Source organism: Pan paniscus, chromosome 13 (assembly GCF_029289425.2).
Source record: "Pan paniscus chromosome 13, NHGRI_mPanPan1-v2.0_pri, whole genome shotgun sequence".
NCBI classification, from domain to species: Eukaryota; Metazoa; Chordata; class Mammalia; order Primates; family Hominidae; genus Pan; species Pan paniscus.
Genome location: NC_073262.2, coordinates 135,084,754 through 135,096,722, shown reverse-complemented (window position 1 = coordinate 135,096,722; position 11,969 = coordinate 135,084,754). Strand labels below are relative to the sequence as shown.

At 63.5% G+C, this 11,969-nt stretch overlaps 1 protein-coding gene across 1 annotated transcript; it reads left to right on the top strand.

Annotated features, from left to right (window-relative positions):
• Positions 1–3,488: 3,488 nt before the first annotated feature.
• Positions 3,489–11,512, top strand: LOC100993088 (endothelin-converting enzyme-like 1). The gene is made up of 18 exons (XM_034955366.1): positions 3,489–3,618; positions 4,583–5,469; positions 6,070–6,138; positions 6,246–6,356; positions 6,444–6,536; positions 6,742–6,866; positions 7,115–7,337; positions 7,824–7,922; positions 8,159–8,233; positions 8,384–8,487; positions 8,730–8,788; positions 8,869–8,920; positions 9,489–9,556; positions 9,708–9,832; positions 10,182–10,247; positions 10,525–10,620; positions 10,863–10,939; positions 11,086–11,512. The coding sequence occupies exons 2-18, from the start codon at positions 4,684–4,686 to the stop codon at positions 11,183–11,185; spliced, it is 2,328 nt and encodes a 775-aa protein (XP_034811257.1). The 5' UTR covers positions 3,489–3,618; positions 4,583–4,683; the 3' UTR covers positions 11,186–11,512.
• Positions 11,513–11,969: the final 457 nt, after the last annotated feature.

Sequence of the window (11,969 nt, the reverse complement as noted above, 5' to 3'; positions counted from 1 at the left end):
CATGTTCTGGGAAATGGAAATAGATCAGAGTGACCAGAGGAAAGAGGGAGGTATGGGGGTGGGGAAGCAGAGAGGGACAAAGACAGAGAAGAGCCAGGAGGAGGCCCTGCCTTGTGGGCCACACTAAGATGCCTGAGCTCCACCATGAGGGGTGAGGAGAGGTTCTGCCGTGGAGGCTGGAGTGGAGGCCAGGTGTCCAGCAGTGGAGGCCAGTGCCAGCAGTCGAGGCCGGAGTGGGCCTAGTGTGGGGTCAGGACCTAGCAAAGGAGCTCAGCCAGAGGTCTGGACAGGGTGGAGGAAGCCAGGCCAGGAGGGCCGGGGGGTGTGAGGAGGTGATAGGCCAGGCCAGGGAGCCCAAGGGCTGCCCTTGAGGCACAGGAATCTGAAAGCCAGTGGAGGACAGATCCAGCTGTCCCCCCGACTGCCCTGCCAGAGGTAGGCCCCACTGGAGGCTCAGGCAGGACCAACGGGCACCCGTCACCCCACCTGGTCACAGCAATGGGGAGGACTGGAGGCCTGGGGCAGAGTGGTGGGGTACTGGGCCTTTGGGGTCTCTCAGTTCGGCTGTGGGCCCCGAGCTTTCCAAGATGAACCTGAGTCAGCACCGTGGCGGCTGTGGCGGCCACGGCGGCTCCGGCCTTCCTCCACCCCCTCCCTGCCACCCCGGCCACTTGGGAGAGTCATTTCATTTCTCAAATTAAAAATCCATTTTGTGCTGTGAATAATAGATGGGATGAGCCCCGAGAGGCCGGGTGGAGGACAGGAAGCTGGCTGGAGGCGTGTTTTTAGGGCTCAGAAGATACCACAGATCTGCAGGGGAGGAGTAGGGCCTGGTTGGACAGGGTGGAGGCTGGCGGGGCTCGTCCTGGAGCTGACACCCTGCTGCAGCACACCGAGGCAGGGCAAGGGGTTCATCCCCACCCACATGCAGGCCGCAGGAGAGAAGCGGGTCTGACCACAAATGGGCTCTGGTCAGGACCAGGCCCGGCGTTAGGTGGGCAGCCCCACCTCAGAGCAGGGCACTTAGCAGCCCACATGGTGAACATGCAACAGATGCAAGCTATTGGTGACAGCACACTGTCCTCAGGGAGGGCTCTATGTCCAGAACCCAAACCAAGTGATGCCCTGTTCGGCAGAGTTGCTGGGATCTACCCTTGGTCAAGGAGGAGACAGAGAGTCAGGTTCTGAACCCCTCATCTCTGCCCCTTGCACCCCCTCGGGACTTTTCTCTCCAAGGCAGCTCTGGCAGCACCCAACTGCTCCCTGAAGCTGGGCACCCAGCTGCCTCACTCAGGGCTTGACTGGGTTTAGCTGGGCACCACTGTGGCCTGTCATTCTCTTTCTCATGAGTCATGGGGTCATCTTGGTAATTAGGGGTAGGAAGAGATCCCCCAAAAGAGTGAGCAAGCTACAGGCCAGACCACTGGTGCCTACTCCCCTACAGCGCCAGCTTCCCTTACAGAGAAGGTGCCGGAGAGTCGAGGAGGTGGGCCTCTGACTTCTCTTTATTGGCAGTCTGTGTGGGGTGGCCAGGACTGAGGGGTCAGAGGGCCCAATTCCAAGTCAACTCCTGTAGGCCCTGGTTGCTGCTCTCAGCCCGGGGCTGGGGGATGCGATGTGAAAAGAAAAGGTGAGGTGGAGCCAGGCAGGTCGCCCGGCAGGGAGTCGGGAGGCCCATGAGCAGACCAATAGCAGCTGAGTCTGGGAGAGGGTGGCTGGAAGGGGGGTCCCAGAGCTGACCCGGGAGGGAGGAGGAAGGGATGAGGGAGGGCAAAAGGAGGGAGGAGAGACTGAGGGCCTGGGGGCTGCCCCCCACCCCACCCCCGGGACTGGAGCAGAAGAGTCCCTAGGGAAGCGTGTTTGCCTCTGTGCCTTTCTGTCGGAAGAGTCGGCTCTCTGAGACAATATCCATTTTTACATTTCTTGGAAATTTCACGGCATTCATTTCGGGGAAAATAAAAGCTGTCATTGCTGGAGAAATGATACCAATCAGGGCCTGAAAAGGCTGGAAAATTATCCTCCTGGAGACGGGAACATTGAGGGAAAAATGCAGATTAAAAGCACAAAGAGCCACTTTGCCACCTCCCCGCCCTCCCCTCCCCCCTTCATGGAATCACCACATTATAAGTAATTCCATTTTTCCTCTTTAGAATTAATAGGACCCAAGAAGGATGCATGGGGCAGAGGACAACCCTGGGGTGGCCAGAGATGGAGGCAGGGTATCCAGAGTGGGGGCTTAGAGATGGAGAGATGAACAGGCAGGGAGAGGCAAGACAGGGGCAGAGGCCGGCACTCAGGGCCAGGGCTCAGGAGCTGGGCAGGTGCACAGACCCTGAGGAGGAGAACAGGATGATGGGTAGGTTATCAGAGTCCCTACCTTGTTGTGATTTTTATGAGATGGTGCTCCATGGCTCTCACACATTGTTTAGGCCAATCCTACGGGCTGGAGCCGGCAGACCTGGGAGGGCTGGTGCTTTGTGGGGTCTCCTGCTAGAGACACCAGAGGCAGGGTAGGGCAGAGAAAGCAGAGATTCCAGAAACAGTATCAGTCTTCCAAGGAGCCCCAAGTTCTCTGTGTCCCATTAGGGCCAGGCTGTCTGGCCAAGGCAGGCAGGCAGGTAGAAGAGGGCTTTGCCTCCAGGCAGTGGGGAGGCCCCACATTTAAAAAGCCAGTTCACCTGGAAAAAGGCAGGGGGTGAGTAAATTCAGAGTCCCTGCACCCAGCCTGCCCTCCCATCAGTCCACATACCAGGGTCTTGAGGCTCAGGGCCTGTCTGAGGCCTAGGGCTGCTGGCCAGAGGGGGCAGGCTCCAGCCTTCCCTGGCTCCAGCAGGGAGACTTCGCTCATTCTTCTCTTGGCCTTTTCTTCCTACCTGGGCCAGGGACTCCCTGAGCCGTGGTGCCAGGGCCACCCAAGGCTGGGGAGGATGGGGAAGGGGGCGGCCAGCCCTCTTCTTGCAGGAGTCCCCGCTGAGCTCCCTTCACCAGGGGCTAGGTGAAGGGAGCGAGGCCAACCAGAAGCCCTAGTGGAGAGCCCATCCAGGGCAGGGGTTCCAAGGAGGACAAAAAAGCCGGTTAGTGAAGGTGCGCTCTGCGCCAGGGACTGTGCCGGCAGACACAGGCACTACTGACACCGCCCCCAGCCCTTCGGAGGAGTCCTCGGCTCCTCATCTCCAGCTCCAGCCCCTTTCCAGCCGGCTGGTGGGCGGCTGGGAGTGGGGACACTGGATCGGAGGGGACCCTTCACGGGAGTACTCGCTGCCCTCACTCGTCTCGGAACGCGGCTGGACCCGGAGTCCCCGACCGCAGCCCGCGCACGACCCCCGGGAGCCTGTCTCCGCGGCCGCCGACCCACGTCCGCGCTGCCGCCCCACTGCCAGGTGGCCCGAGAGACGCAGGAGGAAGGAGGGGCGCGCGGGGCGGGCGGAGGAGGGTGGAGCCGCCGGCGCGCCCCCTCCCTCGGGCCGGCAGGCGGGCGGCGCGGCGGGCTCGGCGCGGCGGCAGAGGAGGCGGCGGGCGCTGGGAGACACCGGACGCCCGCTCGGCTGCGCTGCGGCTCAGGCCCCCGCTCGGGCCCGACCCGCTCGGTCACCGCCGGCTCGGGCGCGCACCTGCCGGGTAAGTGGCGCCCGAGTCCCTGCGGCTGAGGCCACCATCGCGGCCACTTCCGTCGCCGCCGCCGCCACTGCGCGGAGCCTCCCGGCTTTGTCTGCGTCCTCTCGGCTGCGGCTCCGGCTGCGGCTGCGGCTGCGGCTCCTGGGCTCGGCTCTCGGGCTCCGCGGACTGCGCCGCACGGCGCCGGGGCTCGGGGGTCGCCAGCCAGCTCGCTCCCCGCCGGGGGTGAAACTTCGCCCAAGTTTGGGTTCTGGGGAGAACCTGTTGAAGCCAGGAGTGGCTCGGGGCGGGGACAGAGATGGTGGGAGTGGGGGGAGGGAACCCGTCTCGGGTTCTCCATCAGGGCCGTCCAGGGGGTGGGTTGTGTGTCCGCCACCCTGGGGCGTTGGCGCGCGCCCCTAGGGAAGGGGCGAGTGGGCCGTCGGGCCACCAAGCAGAAGGAGCCAGCGAGCGGGGTTGGCGTGGTCGATCCCGCGGACTTCCGCGAGGACAAAGTTTGGTTCTTTGGCCGCTTTGCGGAGCGTCTGTCTGGGTCCAGCGCGGAGAGCTGAAAGTGTCGCATAGACGCGCCCCTGACCGCACCTCCTCACTCCAGCCTCCGCTCCTTCCCCCACTCCATCCGGCCTTGGCTGGGGCAGGTCGTGGAAAAGAAAGGCGAAGGGGAAGAGGGACGACCTTTCAATGAAGGCCCACTACGTGCCAGGCCCCTTGCCTGGCGCCTCTTGCTTCCAATAAGAGCCCTCCCAACCCTGCGGCCCTCAAGTGTGTGCAGGGAGGGGACAGGGGGGAAGACTCCACTGTGCACCCGGGGGTGGTGGCCCCGCCGAACCCTCATAGTCCCTGGTTTCCGCAGTGAATGAGGCCCGCGGCTGGGGCCTCTGCACCCAGGCCTGTGTCCCTCCTCGCGGTGACCCTGAGCCCCATCCGGCTGCGGCGCCTCCTGAGCCTGCTTCCGCCCTTCCCGCAGCTACGGCCCCAGGGCCATGCGGAGGCCCACGAGGAGGCCGGCGGCCACGCACATCCCGTAGCCCAGGTGGCCCAGGTCTGCACCGCGGCGGCCTCGGCGCCATGGAGCCCCCGTATTCGCTGACTGCGCACTACGATGAGTTCCAAGAGGTCAAGTACGTGAGCCGCTGCGGCGCGGGGGGCGCGCGCGGGGCCTCCCTGCCTCCGGGCTTCCCGTTGGGCGCTGCGCGCAGCGCCACCGGGGCCCGGTCCGGGCTGCCGCACTGGAACCGGCGCGAGGTGTGCCTGCTGTCGGGGCTGGTGTTCGCCGCCGGCCTCTGCGCCATTCTGGCGGCTATGCTGGCCCTCAAGTACCTGGGCCCGGTCGCGGCCGGCGGCGGCGCCTGTCCCGAGGGCTGCCCTGAGCGCAAGGCCTTCGCGCGCGCCGCTCGCTTCCTGGCCGCCAACCTGGACGCCAGCATCGACCCATGCCAGGACTTCTACTCGTTCGCCTGCGGCGGTTGGCTGCGGCGCCACGCCATCCCCGACGACAAGCTCACCTATGGCACCATCGCGGCCATCGGCGAGCAGAACGAGGAGCGCCTACGGCGCCTGCTGGCGCGGCCCGGGGGTGGGCCTGGCGGCGCGGCCCAGCGCAAGGTGCGCGCCTTCTTCCGCTCGTGCCTCGACATGCGCGAGATCGAGCGACTGGGCCCGCGACCCATGCTGGAGGTCATCGAGGACTGCGGGGGCTGGGACCTGGGCGGCGCGGAGGAGCGTCCGGGGGTCGCGGCGCGATGGGACCTCAACCGGCTGCTGTACAAGGCGCAGGGCGTGTACAGCGCTGCCGCGCTTTTCTCGCTCACGGTCAGCCTGGACGACAGGAACTCCTCGCGCTACGTCATCCGCGTGAGTGCGCCCCCTGAGCGCCCTGCCAGCGGCCGCGGATCCGGGGCGCAGTGGCCTTGCCCAGGGGTCCCTGCGCGCGGGAGGCGGGTGCGTGAGAGGAGAGGAGGGAAGAGACGAGCAGGAGAGGGGAGGGGAGGGGAGCGCACAGAGGCAGAGCGCTGGAGGAGGGCGCAAGTAATTTCCCTGGGGTAATTGCGGTGTTTAGAGGAGCCGCGGGAGCCGCAATTTCCCAGCCCTCTGGCAGGCAGTGAGGGCCAGGAGGGAGAGGCGCGCCGGCGGGCTGGGTTGACATCTCCGCGAGGTCTGGAGCTGGCCCCAAAGCTAGGGGTCCCAACTGTCAGTGGGGGACCTACGAATGCCCCGGACAGATAAGGAAAGTGCAGACGTACAGGGGTAAGATTGGGCGTCCGCAGGCTGGGACAGTCAGGGATGGGGCTTTGGCCATCTCGTCTGGGTGGAAAGAGGGGCTGGGGTCTGCGTGCTTCTGGGGCTGTACTCATGGATGTCTGGTTGCTCTCTGGGCATTGGAGTGGGAATTCCCTCTGTTTAGGGAACCTGAGGTGTGGGCCTCTGACCTCTGGCCCCTGTCTCCCTCACCAGATTGACCAGGATGGGCTCACCCTGCCAGAGAGGACCCTCTACCTCGCTCAGGATGAGGACAGTGAGAAGGTGCTGGGGCATGGGATGGGGAGGCAGGGAAGGCCTGGGGCCCCAGGAGGGGTGGATCCAGGCTAGGCCTGTCCCTGTCCCTGGGTGAGCCCCCTCCCCTGGTGCAGATCCTGGCAGCATACAGGGTGTTCATGGAGCGAGTGCTCAGCCTCCTGGGTGCAGACGCTGTGGAACAGAAGGCCCAAGAGATCCTGCAGGTGGAGCAGCGGCTGGCCAACGTGAGCAGACCAGGACTGGAGGCTGCCCTGGACTTGAGGGAGGGCATCATGGAGCAGGGCTGGGTCAGCTGTGATCTCTCCCCACAGTTCACTGTGTCAGAGTATGACGACCTACGGCGAGATGTCAGCTCCATGTACAACAAGGTGACGCTGGGGCAGCTGCAGAAGATCACCCCCCACGTGAGTGTGGCCCAGTCCTCGTGGGCAGGCAGGGTTGGGGGCAATGCTGCTGCTGGGACTACAGGGTCATCTCTCCCCAGAGATGGGCAAACCCTTCCTTGGCCATGGACTCTCATGTCCCCTCGCTGCCTCTCTCTGCCTCTCTCCCTGTCTTCTGTGGCCCCTGCCAACCCTAGCCTCACTGTCCCTGTCCTTGGTCTCACAGTTGCGGTGGAAGTGGCTGCTAGACCAGATCTTCCAGGAGGACTTCTCAGAGGAAGAGGAGGTGGTGCTGCTGGCGACAGACTACATGCAGCAGGTGTCGCAGCTCATCCGCTCCACACCCCACCGGTATGGCTGCAGATCTGGCATTTTCTGCCCAGCGGTCACTAGGTCCTTCCCCTGCACGCTGGATCTCTCTGCTGGGTGGGCTTTACATTTTCTGCTCTGCATAGCTGGGATGACCCCCTGTCCCTTCTTTGTGGGGCTGTCTGGGTCCTGGGTCCAGCCACAGGTTGGCGGGCACAGGTAGGGGTGGTGCCCTTGGTGGCCCACATGCATGTCCGTCTGGACACCCACTGGCTTCACCTGGTCCCCAGGGTCCTGCACAACTACCTGGTGTGGCGCGTGGTGGTGGTCCTGAGTGAGCACCTGTCCCCGCCATTCCGTGAGGCACTGCACGAGCTGGCACGGGAGATGGAGGGCAGCGACAAGCCACAGGAGCTGGCCCGGGTCTGCTTGGGCCAGGCCAATCGCCACTTTGGCATGGCGCTTGGCGCCCTCTTTGTACATGAGCACTTCTCAGCTGCCAGCAAAGCCAAGGTGGGTTGCCCTTGTTTGAGTGAGGAGGATGGTGCTGAACTGAGGGTGGAGCCCTCCCAAGGCCATGGTCCTAATATGGGGAGCCCCACATGTCCCCTGCAGGCAGGGGGACCAGGCCCTGCTAAGTACTCAGCCGATTCTGAGGCCCCAGGCTGCTCCTCCACAGGCCTCCTCCTCCAGGAAGCTTATGTGGACTATCAACTGCAGGCAGACCTCCCTGCCAGGCCCCAGCCCACCTTCTTAGGCATGCTTGGGAGGCGTGGCCTTAGGGATGTCTGTGGTCATTGCTGGGGCAGTTTCCTCCTCTATCTTGTGAGCCCTCATGGGTGCAGGGCCTGGATCCCCACCTCCAAAGTATCCTCTTGGTGTTCAGAAATGAGGTTTGGGCTTAGAAAGTGGTGCTTAAAGGCAGGGGTACCCCTCCTGCCAGGAGTGATAGACCAGGCTGCTGGGTTGACCGTTGCTCCCTGACCCCTGACCCTGCAGGTGCAGCAGCTAGTGGAAGACATCAAGTACATCCTGGGCCAGCGCCTGGAGGAGCTGGACTGGATGGACGCCGAGACCAGGGCTGCTGCTCGGGCCAAGGTGAGGGGGGACCCAGTGTCATTGGTTGGTCCCATATATATTGAGCACCTACTGTGTACCAGCGAAAGAGAGCAAAAGGGACAAAGAGGCCTTTGTGGAGTTGATCAGGCCTGCCTCCCCCACTGTGAAGCCCACTCCCAGGCTGGCCTAGTGCTCCCTTCCTTGGTGGGTAGGGTGGGGGGCGGGGGGCTGTCTCCCGAGGCCCGGTGCCACCTTCACCTGCCCTCGGCCCGCAGCTCCAGTACATGATGGTGATGGTCGGCTACCCGGACTTCCTGCTGAAACCCGATGCTGTGGACAAGGAGTATGAGGTGGGCCCTGACCCTGCCTGCCCAGCCTGTCCACAGCCCCTCTACTAACGGCACTCAGGAGGGCAGGTGGCCTGCACGGCCAGGTTGTTGCCCAGTCTGCAGATAGCCCTGCCCTGGCCTGCCGCTGAGTGCCGCCTGTGCCTCCTGCAGTTTGAGGTCCATGAGAAGACCTACTTCAAGAACATCTTGAACAGCATCCGCTTCAGCATCCAGCTCTCAGTTAAGAAGATTCGGCAGGAGGTGGACAAGTCCACGTGGGTGCCTGGGCCAGAGCTGGGGGTCAGGGAAGGGTTGTGGGGAAAGGGCAGGAGCTGGTAGGGCAAATCGTCTCACAGCCATGCAGATATGGGGGGCACACACGCCAGCACAGGGCATGGGGTGGGGGCCGGCAGGGTGACTCCCAGACTGTCAGGAGATGGCTGACGAGGAAGCTGTGATGTGAGGGTAGTTGGGGAGGGAGTGTGTTCCCCCCATTCACCCCAGCATCCCTCCACAGGTGGCTGCTCCCCCCACAGGCGCTCAATGCCTACTATCTACCCAACAAGAACCAGATGGGTAAGGGGATGTGTCCCTACGCCGGGTGGGGCATGGTCCGAAAGTGGATGGGTTTCCCACTGAGCACCCCCTTCTTGTAGTGTTCCCCGCGGGCATCCTGCAGCCCACCCTGTACGACCCTGACTTCCCACAGTGAGTACATAGCTTGCCCTGTTTGTGGCTGAGGGCAGGGCTGGCATTGCAGACCTTGTCTACCAGGTGTGTGTCGGCGTACTGTGGCTCCAATCGCCCCAGACCCAGCTGGGTTCAGGAGTCAGGACAGCTGTGGACCCTGGCTCCCCACTGCATCCTTGGTTATTTAGAAAAATGTGTAGGTTTGTTATTTGTAACTTCCTGGGGTCTTCTTTACTTGTTTGAGGCTCATTTTGATGTTTCAAAGGTGGCGCAACACTAATGATGAGGTAGGAGGAGAAACCCCTACGTAGGTGCCTCCGTTTCCCTCCTGTCTCCTCCAGCCCTGTTTCACCGCCCAGCCAGCTCTGTTAGATGTGATTTCCTAAAAGCAGCTGGATGGGTTCCACTGGCGTTCACATAGCGCATGAGGAAGCTGAGGCACAAGTGCCCCTGGACCGCACGGATGCCTCTGTGGCCTCCCTGGGCCACCTCCTGGCCTGGCCAGGGGACATCTGGGGCCTGGGCAGCAGCATGGGGCTCTCAGAGGGTGGAGGGCTAGGGCCTGATGCTGCTGCTGTGGGCCCAGGTCTCTCAACTACGGGGGCATCGGCACCATCATTGGACATGAGCTGACCCACGGCTACGACGACTGGGGTGAGGCCTGTTGGGGCCCCAGGGGATGGCCCGGAGGGGGCAGGACAGGCAGTGGAGAGGCAGGGTAGGGGATGGGCTAACTGGGGCTGGTGGGTGGGGAGGGGAGGGGGCTCAGGTAAGGGTGGGTCTCAGCCTGCTGCACTGCCCACAGGGGGCCAGTATGACCGCTCAGGGAACCTGCTGCACTGGTGGACGGAGGCCTCCTACAGCCGCTTCCTGCGAAAGGCTGAGTGCATCGTCCGTCTCTATGACAACTTCACTGTCTACAACCAGCGGGTGAGACCCCCACCTGCCCCTTGTGCCCCTCAGGCCTGGTGGGGCACGGGCCGGGAGCATCACGCACACCCTTGCGCACGTGCACATGTCCAAACAAAACCTGTGCCCAGGTCCCTGCACACACACTCGGTTCCCACACACACTCACGTGGACAGATAATGAGTGTCTGCAGACTTACGGAGGACAAGGGGGTTGGGGGGAAAGAGTAGGGTTGGAGCCCCCCCTCAAACTCTCTGGGCAAGGGAAGGAGAGGGGTGGTAGGAATTAGGGGCTGGGGCCCAGGGTATCAATGCCTGAGGGAGGCCAGCTGGGCCCCAAGCAGCCCCCTGGCCTCTTCCCTTCCCGGCAGGTGAACGGGAAACACACGCTTGGGGAGAACATCGCAGATATGGGCGGCCTCAAGCTGGCCTACCACGTGAGCGGCCTGCCTGTGCTCCACCCCTGCTGCAGGAGGGACGGGGGCTGATGAGGACTCCAGAGGAGGGACAGAGCTGCCTCTCCCTGCCCACCCTGCTGAGCTCTAGCCTGGGGTGGGGCACGGCATGTGCTGGGGTCACGGTCCCCTGGAAGAGGAAGGATTCACGGACCCCCCTTCACAGGGAGAGCAGGGAGGGCTACCTAGATGGAGGACAGAGAAGAAGCGGTGCCCAGGGTGGGCAGGCATAGCAGGTCCATGCTCTCTGTGTCCCCAGGCCTATCAGAAGTGGGTGCGGGAGCACGGCCCAGAGCACCCACTGCCCCGGCTCAAGTACACACATGACCAGCTCTTCTTCATTGCCTTTGCCCAGGTGGGCCGGGTGGGGGATTGGACTGGGAGCCTTGGGGTGGGGACATGGCATCCAGGGTCAGTCCCAGTCCTGCCTTGCCCAGGCTTCGCATGGACAGCCTGTCTGTCATCACCTGTCCTGTCAGAGGTGATGGTCCTGTGGTGCTGAGGGGGCCTACCGCCTTGTGTGCTGGGTGGGGGGCAAGGGGGCGGATGCCTGGCTTCATCTCCCCCTCCTCCCCTCCACCCCGCTCCTGGACCCAGAACTGGTGCATCAAGCGGCGGTCGCAGTCCATCTACCTGCAGGTGCTGACCGACAAGCATGCCCCTGAGCACTACAGGTATGCCCACCTGCCCGCCTGGCCTTGTCCACTCCTTGTGTTTGGGGTGGGATCAGGGGGCATGGGAAGGAATAAAAGTCACCCCTGGTTGCTGGGGTTGGAGTGGCTGCAGGGCCCCACACTGTGTGGGTCTCTCCCCACCTCAGGGTGCTGGGCAGTGTGTCCCAGTTTGAGGAGTTTGGCCGGGCTTTCCACTGTCCCAAGGACTCACCCATGAACCCTGCCCACAAGTGTTCCGTGTGGTGAGCCTGGCTGCCCGCCTGCACGCCCCCACTGCCCCCGCACGAATCACCTCCTGCTGGCTACCGGGGCAGGCATGCACCCGGTGCCAGCCCCGCTCTGGGCACCACCTGCCTTCCAGCCCCTCCAGGACCCAGTCCCCCTGCTGCCCCTCACTTCAGGAGGGGCCTGGAGCAGGGGTGAGGCTGGACTTTGGGGGGCTGTGAGGGAAATATACTGGGGTCCCCAGATTCTGCTCTAAGGGGGCCAGACCCTCTGCCAGGCTGGATTGTACGGGCCCCACCTTCGCTGTGTTCTTGCTGCAAAGTCTGGTCAATAAATCACTGCACTGTTGCCTTGGCCTCTTCACGGGTCCCCAGGGCAGGCGGAGCTGGAGAGAGCCCTCTGCAGGGAGGCTAGGGCACTTAGCACAACCGGGACCCTGGAGAGGACCTTCTTGTCTCCTGGTCGCCCTGGCTTGGCCGCCTGTGTCCAGCCTTCCTGGACTCTTCTATCTTTTCCACCAACCGACGGTACTTCCCTGGCCCAGCTGCCCTCCCCCAAAGCCTTGCCCAGGGCTTCTTGCCCAGTTCTGGGGCACCCCTAGTTCAGCCTCATGGCCTGGTGACCCGCATTCCAGGGTGATGCTGGGGCTTATGCCCCCTGCAAGTCTGAAGTAGGAGAAGCTTCTGCCTTGTCTGAGCCTGGCCCTTGGCCTCAGCCTCCCTGGAGAAGGGGATAGCGATCCACACTTCCATGGAGGTGAGGCTGACCCACAGGACATCTCAGCCTCTCCTCCAGTGTGGAGACA